Source organism: Anoplolepis gracilipes, chromosome 16 (assembly GCF_047496725.1).
Source record: "Anoplolepis gracilipes chromosome 16, ASM4749672v1, whole genome shotgun sequence".
Taxonomy (NCBI): domain Eukaryota; kingdom Metazoa; phylum Arthropoda; class Insecta; order Hymenoptera; family Formicidae; genus Anoplolepis; species Anoplolepis gracilipes.
In genome coordinates, this window is record NC_132985.1 from 5,536,491 (window position 1) to 5,552,761 (window position 16,271).

Genomic DNA, 16,271 nt, shown 5'->3' on the forward strand with positions numbered 1-16,271 from the left:
TATTATATTTTTATAGCAACAAGAAACAACAGTTAAGAAAACGCACTTGCCCAAAACTGAAGATGTTCTTGAAGAAGTTTTAGAGGATGTCATAATGGAGAAACCAAAGAAAGAAAAAGCTAAAACTATTGTAGAAGAAAAGCAGGAAACAGTTGTAGTCACAGAGGCAAAAGTACAGGAAGCAGTTGTTAATTTACCAGAGGAAAAAGTGAATCTCGGGGAAGAAATAATAGAAACTATTAAGACACCTATTACAAAAATTATCAAAAAGAAAAAGTTGGCAACAGAAGAACATCCCAAACAAATTATTGAAAAAAATGTGCAAAAGCCAGATGAGAAAACTGAAATAATAGAGAAAGAAAAAATAATTGAAATTGTTGAAACGCCAATAAAAAAAGTTACTAAAAGGAAAAAGGCTGAAACTTATGATGATAATGTGCCAGAAGAAATTGTTCAAGAAATTGTTGTACAGGAACCGAAGAAAGAACAAGCTCGAACGACATTCTCTCCACGAGAGAGTATTGAAGTGACGCAGATTTTAACTGAATCATCTATTTCCAAAATTACAGAAGATAAAGCTAAACTAAAAGAAGTTGTAGTATGTCAAAATGAAGAAGAAAGAGATGTTTTGAAGAAAGTTTTAAAGAAAGAAACAAGCACAATTCCTATTCAGGAAGAAATACCTGTGGAGATTACTAAAGAAATAATAAGTGAAAAACCAAAGGAGGAACAAATACAATCAATTATTGTAACAAAAGAAGGACTTAAAGTAACTGAAACAATTTCGAGCACAACCACTGAGGAACTTCTCGAGAAGATAAAACCAACAGAAGAAACAGTTGTGCCAATTAAGGATGAAGCACAAATTGACATAAAAGAAGTTATAATAAAGAAAGTTTCTACAGAGATTAAGCCAATATGTGAACAACAACTCAAAGAAGAAATTGTTGAAGAAATTATTTCAGAAAAACCAATAGGCGAAGAAGCAGAAAAAGTAATAATGGCAAATGAGGAGATAGTGACTACTGAAATTATTTCTGAAATTGCAACTAATAAATTTGATAAAGATAAAAAACCGCAAGAAGAGCAAGCTGTATTTATAGAAGAGACAAAAGAAGATATAAGATTAACAGAAGTACCTGTAAAGAAAGCACTATATATTACGAAAAAAGCCAAAAAAATGAAAGAAGATCGTCCGGATGAAACAATAGAAGAAATAAAATTAATAGAACCTAAGAAGGCAAAAGCTGAAGAAAATGTAAGTTTACAGGAGAGTATCGATATTTCGGAAGTGACGATAGAAACAATACCTGAAGAACTTGTTACAGAAAAAACATTCACTGACAAGAAAGCAAAACCAAGTGTTGTACCAATAGAAAGTATTGAAATTACTGAAACTATACCAAATGAAGAATCAATTGAGAAAGAAAAAGCAAAGATTACAGTTGTGAAGAAAGAGACAGTAGTGGAAGAAATAATACCAATAAAACCTAAGAAGGAAGAAACAAGAGTAGATAAAGTAGATATTGTAATGGCAGAGATAACTCCGGAACTTAAAATTAAAGATATTCCAAATGAGAAACAACCTGAAGTTAAATCAGAAAAAATAAAGGCGCTGCCCGTAGAAAAAAAAGAAGTCGAAAAATCGAAAGATGAAATTGTCTTCATTGCAAAAGACAAATCTATTGAACCTGAAATTATTGAGGAAGTGAAAGAAAAGAAAGTTATCAAGAAAAAGAAAAAGAAGCTTGTAAAAAAAGATGAGATAGACGAATGGGTAGAACCCGAATATGAAAGACCTGTATTAGAACCAATGCCTGAAAAAATTCAGTGGGAACCAACAAAAAAGAAGAAAGAGGAGAAAACATTACCTGAATCTATGCAAAAATTAGTCCCGCAGAAAATTGAAAGAAAAGAAATCAAACCTACAAAATTAAAATATGTTGAACCACTACAAGAAACAGTCCAATTTGGTGCGATTAAATTGAAAAAAGTAACAATTGAAAAGAAGAAAGCAATTAGCGAACCAATATTTCCTAAAATTATGTTACGTAGCAGAATTACATTTGTTGGTGACTATCCGGCAGAAATACAAATACCAAAAATTACGTATATAGAAAAGAATACAGTACAAGCTGGTATTCTATCTAGAAATACAGAAGAAGCTTTACAAGTTTTAAAGAAAAAATATAAAAAATCGAGAATGCCAGAGAAAGAACTAAATGAATTAGAAAGATTAGATAAAGAGTTTGAAGAATTAAAGAAAGTGCCATTAGAAAAAATAGATGATACATCTATTTACGAACGAGCACCTAAAAAACAGGAAATAACGCCCGAAGAACCACAAAAAGTTATTATTGGAAAAGGTGAAATAAAACAAGAACCTAAAATTGTGCCAGAAGAAGTTAAGCTGAAAAAAGTACCGGAAAAGAAACCGGTAGAATTAATAAAAGCTAAAGAGAAATCTAAAAAGAAAGAATTAGTAGAAGATATACAGCAGAAACAAGAAGAAGAAAAGCCTAAAGAAACGTTTGCTTATGATGAATTCAAACCACTAGAATTTGATAAACCAGAAATTGAAAAATATATACCTGAAAACATCGAAATAACCAAAAAACCAGAACCTGAACCTATTTCAAAACCATATGAAAGACCAAAGAAAAAGCAACCTGAACAAGATATTGAACAAATTCCATTAGTAAAGGGAATACCAAAGCCACAAGAACCTGAAGAAGAACTCGAAGTCAAATTCCGAATACCAAGTTCAAAGAAACCAGAAGATGAGCCTGAAACGATAACTCTGAAAGGCTGGAAGAAAGATAAACCTGAAAAAGAAGATACGGAAGAATTTCCCACTAAGGAAAAAGATGTTATTCCAACAATACCCAAAGAAGATACTGAAAAAGTCACATTAAGAAAGAAACCAAAGAAGAAACCCGTTATTGAGGAAACTGCTGCTGAAATAACTGTACAGAAACCCGCTGCAAAGGAAGTAGAACAAATACCAGAAGAAGTCTCTGAGAAAGTGGCGATAAAGAAACCTACCAAAGAAGAAATTGCGGATGAAGTGATGATTACAAAACCAGTTGTTGAAGAAAGAAAAGAAGTGGTAGAAGAAATCACAGAGGATGTCACATTAAGAAAGAAAACAAAGAAGAAACCTGTCATTGAGGAAACTGCTGCTGAAATAACTGTACAGAAACCCGCTGCAAAGGAAGTAGAACAAGTACCAGAAGAAGTCTCTGAGAAAGTAGCAATAAAGAAACCTAAAAAGAAACCTGTTAAAGAGGAGATTGCGGATGAAGTGATGATTACAAAACCAATTGTTGAAGAAAGAAAAGAAGAGATAGAAGATATTACAGAGGATGTCACATTAAGAAAGAAACCAAAGAAGAAACCTGTCATTGAGGAAACTGCTGCTGAAATAACTGTTCAGAAACCCGCTGCAAAGGAAGTAGAACAAGTACCAGAAGAAGTCTCTGAGAAAGTGGCGATAAAGAAACCTACCAAAGAAGAAATTGCGGATGAAGTGACGATTAAAAAACCAGTTGTCGAAGAAAGAAAAGAAGAGGTAGAAGAAATCATAGAAGATGTCATATTAAAAAAGAAGCCAAAGAAAAAACCTGTCATTGAGGAAACTGCTGCTGAAATAACTGTACAGAAACCCACTGCAAAGGAAGTAGAACAAGTACCAGAAGAAGTCTCTGAGAAAGTGGCGATAAAGAAACCTACCAAAGAAGAAATTGCGGATGAAGTGACGATTAAAAAACCAGTTGTCGAAGAAAGAAAAGAAGAGGTAGAGGAAATCATAGAAGATGTCACATTAAAAAAGAAGCCAAAGAAAAAACCTGTCATTGAGGAAACTGCTGCTGAAATAACTGTACAGAAACCCGCTGCAAAGGAAGTAGAACAAGTACCAGAAGAAGTCTCTGAGAAAGTGGCGATAAAGAAACCTACCAAAGAAGAAATTGCGGATGAAGTGACGATTAAAAAACCAGTTGTTGAAGAAAGAAAAGAAGAGGTAGAAGAAATCATAGAAGATGTCATATTAAAAAAGAAGCCAAAGAAAAAACCTGTCATTGAGGAAACTACTGCTGAAATAACTGTACAGAAACCCGCTGCAAAGGAAGTAGAACAAGTACCAGAAGAAGTCTCTGAGAAAGTGGCGATAAAGAAACCTAAAAAGAAACCTACCAAAGAAGAAATTGCGGATGAAGTGACGATTAAAAAACCAGTTGTTGAAGAAAGAAAAGAAGAGGTAGAAGAAATCATAGAAGATGTCATATTAAAAGAGAAGCCAAAGAAAAAACCTGTCATTGAGGAAACTGCTGCTGAAATAACTGTACAGAAACCCGCTGCAAAGGAAATAGAACAAGTACCAGAAGAAGTCTCTGAGAAAGTGGCAATAAAGAAACCTGAAAAGAAACCTATCAAAGAGGAAATTGCGGATGAAGTGACAATTAAAAAACCGGTTGTTGAAGAAAAAAAAGAAGAGGCAGAAGAAATTACAGAAGATGTCACATTAAAAAAGAAGCCAAAGAAAAAACCCGTCATTGAGGAAACTGCTGCTGAAATAACTATACAGAAACCCGCTGCAAAAGAAGTAGAACAAGGACCAGAAGAAGTCTCTGAGAAAGTGGCAATAAAGAAACCTAAAAAGAAACCTATCAAAGAGGAAATTGCGGATGAAGTGACAATTAAAAAACCGGTTGTTGAAGAAAAAAAAGAAGAAGCAGAAGAAATTACAGAAGATGTCACATTAAAAAAGAAGCCAAAGAAAAAACCCGTTATTGAGGAAACTGCTGCTGAAATAACTATACAGAAACCCGCTACAAAGGAAGTAGAACAAGGACTAGAAGAAGTCTCTGAGAAAGTGGCAATAAAGAAACCTAAAAAGAAACCTATCAAAGAGGAAATTGCGGATGAAGTGACGATTAAAAAACCGGTTGTTGAAGAAAGAAAAGAAGAGGTAGAAGATATCACAGAGGATGTCACATTAAAAAAGAAACCAAAGAAAAAACCTGTCATTGAGGAAACTGCTGCTGAAATAACTATACAGAAACCCGCTGCAAAGGAAGTAGAACAAGTACCAGAAGAAGTTTCTGAGAAAGTGACAATAAAGAAACCTAAAAAGGAATCTATCAAAGAGGAAATTGCGGATGAAATGACAATTAAAAAATCTGTTATAAAAAAGAAGGAGGAAGACATCGTTGAAGAAGTTACTTTTAAACCAAAGCCAAGAAAAAAAATTACCGAAACAGAAGAAGTATCAGAAGTGACTATTGCCAAGCCTGTAGAGGAAAAACAAGAAAAAACAGATACATTTACGGATATATTACTAAAGAAAAAGAAATCAATGCCAACCAGTGAAGAAGTGATTGTGGAGGAATTAACTATACAAAAATTCGAGGAAATAGAAGAACCTAAGGATGTAATTGAAGAATTTACATTAAAACGTAAACCACCGAAAAAAGCACCGAAACCCATTGAAGAAATTTATGAAGATGTCACTTTACGTAAATTACGACCAAAGAAAAAACCTAGACCAGATATCAAAGAAATTACCGAAGTTGAAAATGTGACATTTAGACCACGCTCTACAAAAACAAAAGAAGATGTTGAACAGGAGTTTAGAATATCCTTAAATACATACGAAGAAGAAGATATTTCTATGTCTGGTAAGATTCGCCTTAAACCAAAGAGACGTCCGCTTACATATTCCGAGGAAACTGGAGAAGAAACAATCAAAATTATTCAAGAAATTGAAGATAGTTCTGGACCAATTATCGAAGAGATCATTGATGAATCAGACGAAGAAAGTAAAGAAGGATATAGCATCGAGGAGCTGGATATTGATGAAATGAGTATACCGTTGAGACGAAGGAAAAAGAAACAAAAATCTCCGTATACTGTAGAAGAAATTGAAGAAAATGATGTCAAAGTACAATTAAAACGTGATAGAAAATATTCATATGAGGAAACCGATGAATCTTTGGCGTTGAAATTGAAGAGCAAGAGACGTGTTTCCACATACGAAGAAGGTTCGATGATGCATTTGTGTATTCTGCAAACATTAATGCATTAGCGAATAAAATTGAATTAACATGCAATACGCTTTTAGCTAAAGTAACGATTAAAATTATTTTCTGGTTATTTTAATTTTTTTCTAATTTTTTTGTTTACAATGTATGAATGTGTATACTCTACATTTTGCATAAAGATTCTATTCCCGTGCTTTGCCTGTCCTTTCCTTCGCCCAACTCTTAACATTTCTTTTCAGAAAAATTTTTTTTCTGCTCTTATTTATCTTGTACTAATCTTCCGCGTATGAAAAGCATATCGGTAGTGTAGTCGCTATAGTTTATTTTGTAACATAATATATGAGATTTATAACTATTTATATTTACATAATTAATATAAGAAGATACGTATTAAAATAGCACAGACTGAATAGATAAATTTTGCTTATTTGCTTAAGAAGTCTTTCACTATGTTTCAATTGTAAACAATCATATTATTGCATTGACATTCGTTTAATATTTATAATATAATATTGCAGAAGAAGCCTCTCTCAGTATTACTAAAGAAGAAGAAATTGAAGAAGGTTTGTTACACACACACACACACACACACACATATATATATATATATATATATATATATATATATATATCTTGCTTACTTTTTTAATAATATATATTTTTTACTTTGAATTGTTTTACTTTAAATAATTAATGATTTTCAGTCGACGAAGTTGAATATGTTGTTCGTGACGGTGATACAATGTTCTCGATTTGTTCTTATGAGGCTGAAACAGAGGAAGCTATAAACTTGGTCGAAGGAGAAAAAGTTTATATTATTGGTAAGATTTCTGTTCTTTTTAAATCATTAATATTGTGATTATTATAATTGTAATTAATACATATATTGTATATTTCTTGAAATATTGTTCCATTTTTGTTTCTTACAGATCACACCAATCAGGATTGGTGGTTTGTAAAAAAACATTTAACTGAAGAGAAAGGTTGGGTACCGGCACAATATTTATTAGACGAGGTGCATTATACTGTTTACTTACAACGAAAATTGCACGAAAAGATTGATAGATTGCCAATCTTTGAAAGTAAGTATTTATTTGCATAACTAATTAAAAAACAGTGATGAAAATTATCGATTAAATTTTATTATACACCCTTATGAGTTTTATAAAATTGACAATGTTTTTAAAATATTAATATCAAACATTACATTTTTTTAGAGCCAGCTCCAGGAGAAAAAGCCTCAGCACCAAAGTTTATTGAAAAATTGCAACCAATTCACACGCTAGATGGTTATACTGTTCAATTTGAATGCCAAGTGGAAGGCGTACCAAGACCACAAATAACTTGGTTCCGTCAAACAGCTATTATCAAACCATCTATTGATTTTCAAATGTATTACGATGAAGATAACGTTGCCACTTTGATAATCAGAGAAGTATTTCCTGAAGATGCTGGTACTTTTACATGCGTTGCGAAAAACGCTGCAGGATTTGCATCAAGCACTACTGAACTTATAGTTGAGGCTCCCCTGTCAGATCACGGATCCGATATTACTGGTTTGTCGAGGAAAAGTCTTTCGAGGTATGCACTTCTCAAACTTTTCTTGAATAAATTATTTCGAAAAAAATATCGATCTTAAAGTAGACAATTGATAAGACAGTTTTTATAATGTATTGCAAATTATAAAATAAACAAAAAACTACATTATATTAAATTGTATAAATATTTATTATAATTTTTTAAATTATATTTTATAATTATTATTTTTATTATGTATATATATACATATATATATAAATTATAATAATAGATATTATAATATGATGTTACTATATGTATATACAGAGTGTTTGAAATACTTGAACAAATTCTTAAAGCATATTTCTTTCATCAAAATAAAGAAAAAATGTATATAAATCCAAATATTAGTGATTACGAAGTTATAGTAAAACAAAGTTTATATTAGCATTATTATTAAATAATTATAAATATTTAATTGTAACAAATGCTCAATATGACTGCCATTTGATTGAAGATAGACATTGACACGATAGAGTAAAGATTATCGAATCATTTCAAAGGTTTGCGAACAATTCTGTATAATCTCACAAGTATTAATAATGCATTGGCGAAGCACATCTTATATTGCAAACACACTAAATGCTTTAAATGTCATTCCTATAGATGCCATGCCCTGTAGATAATAGTTTCGTTTCGATAACTCTGCTACATAACAACGTTAACATAAACTTTATTTTACTATAACATGCACCAACTCATATTTGACTTTATATAAACTTTTCTTTTTATTTTGTCAAGAGGAATACGTCCTAGTTTGCCCAAGTACTTCGTAAACACCATATATATAGTATTACGTGTATTATTAGACTTTTTATTATCCTTAATAATTATTAATATGACAATATTATCTCAGAGAATCATCTCTTGCGGATATATTAGAGGGTATACCACCTACATTCTCTCGAAAACCAAAAGCGAAGTACGTAAACGAAGGTGATGATGTGATACTGGAGTGCCGATTGGTCGCCGTACCGGAACCAGAAATAATGTGGTATTATAAAGATGCCCAGGTGGTTAGTCAACAAAACATTATAGTCGCAACCGAAAGCGATATGCACATGTATTGCAGTGTTGTAAAAATTACCAAAATTCAAAAGAAACAAGAAGGAAGATATAAGATTGTCGCTAAAAATAGAGAAGGCGAAGCCACTATCGATATTCCCGTAAAAGTTCGTTGACAATACAAATAAAGCTTATACTTATAAATATTTTTCTACATACATTACATGTAATATAATTAACGCATTTTTTTTTTTTTTTTTTTTTTTGCGAAACAGGTAAAAACTGGAAAGAACGAGCCGCCCGAAATTTTGGAACCATTGCAATCCCATGTTGTCAAAGAAGGTGAAACTGTTGTTTTATCAACCCAAATAGTTGGTAATCCATCACCAAAAATAACTTGGTATAAAGACGGGAAACCAATAAAAGATATACAACCAAAACAGGATGGACATGTCAATACATTGACTTTAATTCAGCCTCAACTAATAGATAGTGGAGAATATTCAGTCATAGCTGTCAACGATGTGGGCAAAGCCGAGACTCGAGCTATATTAACTATTGAGAGTAAGCTCAACAACACTAAACATCTTTTTAATTGCAATAAATATCTTAATCGCTTTTTCTTAATTTGTTTTAATTTGTTTTCTTAATTTTCTTAATTTGTTTTGAATTGATAACTAATCCTTCTCATCATATTAGCTAATTAAATAATAAACAAATTAAAAAAACGACTTGTATTACTTTAATTAATAAAATATGGCAGATTGTCAGATGTAAGATTACAAAGTGCTTTTTTACTAATGTGCTTTCAGTTAACGCCAAGTCACAAGTTACTATTAGCTTACAGCAATGTACGAACGATAAACATGTCTCGTTTGTTAAGGGTATGATATGCATTTGTTGTTTTGCTATGATGTTAACTATTCAATACATTTACTTGTATGATATATTTTATATTATAATAATGATGCTATTATGTTTTTTACAAAAAATAGAAGTACCAAGTGGCGCACCAGAACCTCCCTTGTTCACTGAACGTTTTCAAGAGGTAGTTGTTCCTGAAAAAGGAACCTTTAAGTTAACCGCCAAAGTAACTGGAAATCCTGTTCCGGAAGTTATTTGGCTTAGAAACAACAAACCGCTTGGCAAATCGCCTAATATTATAGAGAATTATGACGGTGAAAACATTCTACTCGAAATTAAAAACGCAGATTCTGAAATTGATGCTGGAGATTATAAATGTGTCGCCAGTAATCCGGTTGGAAAAGCTTCACATGGCGCAAAAGTCACAGTAGACGTAGCTAAAGTCTCTTTCACAAGAAACTTACAAAAGGAAGTCACAATAGACGAATACAAAACTCTGGAACTGAGTTGCGAGACATCGCATACAGTTTCCACGATGTGGTGGCACAATGACAAGGAAATCAGCGGAATGGATCATCGCGAAGTGATTCAAGAAGGACGCGTACATAGATTGCTTATTAAAAAGAGTAGCCTTTCCGACGCAGGCAAGTACAAGTGTACCGTCAAGAACCAGGTGACGTCCAGCAACGTTATTGTTCGAGCCACCAAACCGGAATTCGTCAAGAAGCTACAAGACTTTGAAGTGAAAGAACGAGACGTGGCGATTTTGGAGGTCGAGATAACGTCTCAAATGGCTGATGTTACATGGCGAAAAGACGGCGAATTATTAATACCGAGCAAGGGAAAATTAGAATTCGTGAAAGACGGTACCGTGAGAAAGCTTCTCATCAGGAGCACATCGGTTCATGACGAAGGAGAATACACGTGCGCTCTTCCAGATCAAGAATGTACAGCAGAAGTTACGGTCGTTGAATTGCCACCGGAGATTATTACCAAAATGCAGGATATAACTATAGCTAGAGGAGAGAAAGCGACTTTTGATATAGAATTGACGAAAGGTGACGCTTTAGTACGTTGGTTTAAAGACGGCCAAGAGTTGCAATTCTCCGAGCACGTGCAATTGTCAATCGATGGCAAGAGACAAAAACTGAAGATTTACGACACGGAATTGGAAGATGCGGGAATCTTCTCGTGTCAAGTTGGTGATCAAACTTCGTCAGCTAAACTGACGGTTGAAGAGCCTGAAGTAGATTTTATTAAAAAATTGCCGGATGTTACTTTAGTACCTCTCAACACCGATGCAATTTTCCTCATTGAACTGTCGCGTGCAGATGTATTAGTAACGTGGTTAAAGTAAGTCGAGTTTTTAATCATAAAAATATAAAATTATAATAAAGATTCTTACATAGATACGTATGTACAACCTATTTGAATAGTTTCAATTGATTGAAACAAGTATATACCTGATATATGAATTATATGAAATTTATAGGAAAGGCGAAGTGATTGATTGCACACAATCTTCGAAATACGACATTATCGATGAAGGAAATGTTAAGAAACTTATCATTAAAAAATGCACAACCGAAGATATCGCTGAATATACTGCTGTAGTTGCAAATGTGAAAACGTCATCCAGATTAAAAGTTGAAGGTAAATTTATATGCCTTTTCCTGTCTTCTTTCTTATGTAATCGTAACTTATCCATCATCTGCATTTGAATCGTAATAATTATATTAATATTTTTGCTTTCTTTTATAAATTAATAAAAAAAAACATTCGTTGTAATGTATATTTATCGATTGCGTTTCAGTTATCGAAACATCGCCTAAGATCAATCCTGATACGCCTAGAAAATATAAAATAATCAAAGATGATAATATTGATGTCGTTGTGAAATTCACGGCTACGCCAACTCCAATTGACGAGTGGACCGTCAATGGCCGAATCCTTAAAAAATCCAAACGAATCGTTACGTCTATCGACGAATGCTCAGCTATCTTGACAATAAGAGATGTACAAGAAAAAGATTTTGGCGATTATAATCTAAAATTAACTAATCCTCACGGGGAAGATAGTATAGAAATCAACATCATCATCGTGCGTAAGTATTCACATTCTTATTTATCACATCAAATGTCCGAATAATTTCCAGAAGAATGTAAATAAAGAAAATTATATGATTAATGTGTCTATTATATAGAGGTACCTGGAGCACCAGGAACTCCAGAACCTCTCGAAGTAACTGACAATGGTGTTACTCTTCACTGGAAACAACCAGATTCAGATGGATACTCCCCGATCGTGGAATACATCTTGGAATATCACGAAAAAACGGAATCTTCGTAAGTAATTTGTGAATTTAATAAACTATTAATATAAATGTTTATTCAGTTCTTTACAACTTGATCAGTATGTAAAAAAATTATATGATCTCTCACAGATGGAGCAGAATTAAGGAAACAATAAGTGAAACTACGTACAAGCTGACGAACTTGACCACTGACAAAGAATATACCTTCCGTGTGACAGCAGTCAACGAAGCCGGACCAGGCGAACCATCGCCGAATATGCCATATTTAAGAATTTCCAAGTTATCGGCATCTGAACCGCCAACCATCCTGGAAGCACTCAAGAGCATCGTGATCGGATTAGGAGAAACGGTCACGCTTTCTTGCGTAATCGGTGGTATACCGACGCCACATATTGCATGGTGTATATCCTTTCTTTTTATTTAAGCCAGGTATAACAATTACTATACTCTCAAACTGTATTTCGGAAATTATCTTTTAGGTTGAAGGATGGTAAAACTTTCGAGGATAGTGACATCACGTACGAAAATCGCGTGGCCAAGTACACGATTCGAAGAACTACAGAGACGTCGTCAGCCACATTCACGATTAAAGCACAGAATGATGCAGGAACGGCGGAAACATCGTGTCAATTAAAGATTCAAGAATCTCCAAAGATTATCTGTGATGAAAACTCGACGAATCAGAGACTAACAGTGGGCGACAAATGGAAGGTCGAAATACACTTCAGTGGTTTCCCAAAACCGAAAGTAGCGTGGACAATAAACGATAAAAAAATAACTGATAAACGCATTTCCATCGAGACTGAGGAAGATACATCCATTATTACGATTCCTTCGCTCATCAGGGATGATACGGCTGTCTATACAGCAAAAGCGACAAACGAAGCTGGTAGCTCGTCGATTGAATGTCATCTCCGTGTCATAGGTTGATATCTTTTATATATTTTTTTGTAATTTGTGTTTGCTTTTTCTTTTAATAACTCTGCATATTGAGAATAAATATTTTAGAAATAAAATGTAATGTACCTTATACACATTGTAGACAAGCCGAGCAAACCTCAAGGACCAGTTATCGCGAAAGAAATTAGACAAGATCGCGTTACTATAGAATGGCGACCGCCAATCGATGACGGTGGCGTGGAACTGGAAAGCTATACCATTGAGAAATGCGAAGCGACTAAAAACGTGTGGACAAAAGTGGGTGATGTCGACAAAGAAGTCGAAAATTTCTGTGCACAGAAATTGCAGCAAGATGTCGACTATCTATTTAGAATAGTCGCTAGAAACACAGTTGGACCTTCAGAGCCTTTGGAATCCGAGCCAATTAGAACAAGGACTTCATTCGGTAAAAAAAAAGAATTGTGATGATTTGTTAGAATAGGAAAAGAATGCGATAAAAATTTAATTAAAAAAAAATTATCTAATCTTTACTTGTTCGATAGAACCACCGGGCCCGCCAAGAGGACCGTTCGAAGTTTCTGGAATGACGAAAACATCGTTCACGATAAAATGGGAACCTCCAGAGAACGACGGCGGCACTCCTATCACAGACTACATTGTCGAAATAAAAGAGATATCGAAGAAAGCCTGGCGAAAGGTATTTTATTTATTTCCATCACATTACAAGTATCAAAATCAAAATTATATGCAAATATATTTGTATACATATTTTTCAGATTGCAAGTACAAAAGGAGACGTCACAAATGTTATTATATCCGATTTAAAAACGGATACATCGTACAATTTCCGAATAACAGCTAAAAACAGCGTTGGTACCGGTCCTCCGTATGTAGCGGAAGAAGCGATTACGGCCGGCAAACGACCAAGTGAGTTGGCTAGCTAGTTTAATATCTTTTTCGCTTATTTCCTCTCTTAATCGATTAACTTCCAAAATGTCGCTTAATTATTAACGCTTTCGCTTTTGCTCAGAAATAGTAAAGCTCACAGAAAACAGCATATATGCGCTATTAGGCATATTTCCGTCCACAAAAATGGTCGTCGTTAAGAGTAAGTCGTTTACATCCTGCTTTTCTCGCGCTTCTTTTTATCGTAAATATAATTTGTTTTATATGAGATAAAACATATATATTACGCAATAAACACATTTTAAATTTTTTTTAGCACCACCTTCATGCCCTCTAAATGTCCGAGCGATCAATGTTACAAGCAAAAGCGTCACTCTCAGTTGGTCACCACCGGCTACTACAGGAGGATCAGAATTGACAGGTAAACTGACATGTGAATTAATATAAAACTTTATATGATAATCTTTTTTTTCAATGTTGCTCAATATTTTATTGTTACAGGTTACATAATCGAGAAAAGGCCATTAATCGGAAAAGGTGCCCGATGGACAAAGGTTGTCACTTTAGACGCTACAACGAATCAATACTGCATAGAGAACTTGAAGGAAAGCGAATTTCTCTTTAGAATCTTTGCTGAAAATAGCGTAGGACTTAGTACACCGACCAATTCCGAACCAGTCACATTGAAAACTCATGCCAGTAAGTTATCAGCTTATACCATCAAATTATTATTGTGTAAATAACTACACGATTTATATATTAATTTGTTTTGAATCGTTTTGTAGACGTTCCATCTCCGCCTACCGCTCCGCTAGAGATGAGGCAAATCGCAGCAAACACGATGGTAATTGAATGGGGTAGACCAGAGTCCGATGGCGGCGCACCTTTGGAAGGTTATAAGATCGCTATTAGAGATGCGAAGAAGACCATGTGGATGGAAGTAGGCAGAGTGAGCGCAGACATCCAAAAACTAAACATTCGTGACTTGCAAGAAAATCACGAATACCTCGTGAGAATTTTTGCACGAAATGAGATCGGATTCAGCGATCATTTAGAATCAGAAGAACCTTTTAAGATCGTGCCGACCTCAGGTACAATCTCTCTACTATCTTTTATTTCTTATTATTTTTCACTCTTATTATCTTGTCTTGTAAACGATATTTATTTTAAATATCTATTCTTTTATTATCGTACAAATTTAACTAAATATGTTTTCTCGACAGAACTGTCATTTGTGGAACCGATTGCTGAAGCTATGGACAAGGGCGAGACAGCTTCGATGAGTTTCAGCACAGAAAACACGAGTTCGTGGTTGCGGGAACATAATATGGACGCTGATATACATTCATACGCGAGAGCAAGATTACTTAGGAAAGACGAGTACTTCTTCCGCATTTGGCACTATGCTAAACAGCTGTTTCAATAAGCATTTGTATATGTATATATAATTCTGAACATTTCTCTCGTAGCCATACTGTTGTAACGGATATAATAATCTTGATCCGCATATTCAATTTTTTTTTCTTCTTTATAAAGTTGCAATAGTAAATCCACCTATGTGTTTGTGTCTAACTGTCAACGACGACAGTGCCTTGATTTTTCCATGTATTGATTAGTTCCTTTATAAAACCAAGTTGCGTACAGCAATTAGAAATTAAGACTCATAAGAGGCTGGACGAGTGCTTACAGAGTACTAATCTAGTCTAGGATAAAGTAATCTTCTTCTTAATGCCTATCAGAGCACTCAGGAAATGTATTAAATATCACACACGAGCATTCACTTTTTATTTTAGTGTGTTTCATCGTCCTATTAAAATTTTACAATTTTACGCTCGTGCACAATTTCAGAAATATTATATTCTGTAGACTAGCAAAGATCCGCCGACTTGATATTATTAAAATTTTATTTACCGCTAGCGAGACAGACAACGAAGCGATAAATATCTTTATATTCAGATTTCTAAAAAATTTAACATTCTACGCCTAATAATGTACTTATAATAATTACGTGACTACATAAAATGATCGCTTTTACTCTAAGGCAAAGCCACAGTTTGCGATGGTAACTTTAGTATTTATTCTTCAAGCATATAGTGTATATTTACTGTTTCTTGTTACTATTATCATTATATTCTTCTAATTCTGATAATACTGTAAAAATAAGATCGATACATCAAGATTGATGAAATAAAGAAATACCACGCGTATTTGGTGACATGAGACGTAAAATATAGGTGCAAATAACATCATTGTAATTCACCAACGACGCGTTGTATACTTTACATGTTATTTATGTTGTAAAATATTTTATTTGTCGATTAAATTATTTCAAATTATTGCTCAGTGTTTTTTAATCAATAAGTCCTAGTAGTATAAGTATAAAAAATTAATCATAAATTTACAAAAACGCTGATTGATGAGCATTGTTGTATACAAAATTTGACATATATTTATTGAACAGAAACCTTTCAAAAAAAATAAGACTATTCAGATAATATTATTATAATCAAAATTTGCTTGCCATTTTAAAAATTAAAATTTATATAAAAAAGTAAACCAAATGATTTAATAGATTCAACAAATATACAAAATTTTCTTTACAAGACATTCTTTGATAGGATTTCCAGTTCAAATTCTATTTAGCAGTGATTAAAACTTTATTT

The 16,271-nt window shown here is 33.5% G+C and overlaps 1 protein-coding gene across 7 annotated transcripts in view; it reads left to right on the forward strand.

The window, feature by feature from the left end:
• The window catches only part of Sls (sallimus), an 85,465-nt gene extending 69,521 nt beyond the window's left edge, over positions 1–15,944 (forward strand). For 5 of the 7 annotated variants that reach the window (XM_072908033.1, XM_072908028.1, XM_072908031.1 and 2 more), the window contains 21 exons: positions 17–6,041; positions 6,560–6,604; positions 6,746–6,862; positions 6,971–7,123; positions 7,259–7,622; positions 8,476–8,791; positions 8,900–9,188; positions 9,620–10,841; positions 10,981–11,141; positions 11,302–11,592; positions 11,692–11,833; positions 11,932–12,201; positions 12,282–12,727; positions 12,845–13,147; positions 13,245–13,399; positions 13,479–13,629; positions 13,733–13,810; positions 13,925–14,029; positions 14,110–14,307; positions 14,394–14,699; positions 14,832–15,944. In XM_072908033.1, the coding sequence (XP_072764134.1) occupies positions 17–6,041; positions 6,560–6,604; positions 6,746–6,862; positions 6,971–7,123; positions 7,259–7,622; positions 8,476–8,791; positions 8,900–9,188; positions 9,620–10,841; positions 10,981–11,141; positions 11,302–11,592; positions 11,692–11,833; positions 11,932–12,201; positions 12,282–12,727; positions 12,845–13,147; positions 13,245–13,399; positions 13,479–13,629; positions 13,733–13,810; positions 13,925–14,029; positions 14,110–14,307; positions 14,394–14,699; positions 14,832–15,034 (11,340 nt within the window). In that variant the 3' untranslated portion in view covers positions 15,035–15,944. The remainder of the gene's footprint in view (positions 1–16; positions 6,042–6,559; positions 6,605–6,745; positions 6,863–6,970; positions 7,124–7,258; positions 7,623–8,475; positions 8,792–8,899; positions 9,189–9,619; positions 10,842–10,980; positions 11,142–11,301; positions 11,593–11,691; positions 11,834–11,931; positions 12,202–12,281; positions 12,728–12,844; positions 13,148–13,244; positions 13,400–13,478; positions 13,630–13,732; positions 13,811–13,924; positions 14,030–14,109; positions 14,308–14,393; positions 14,700–14,831) is intronic. The other 2 variants (XM_072908029.1, XM_072908030.1) reach the window with 2 other exon arrangements.
• The last annotated feature ends 327 nt before the right edge of the window (positions 15,945–16,271 follow it).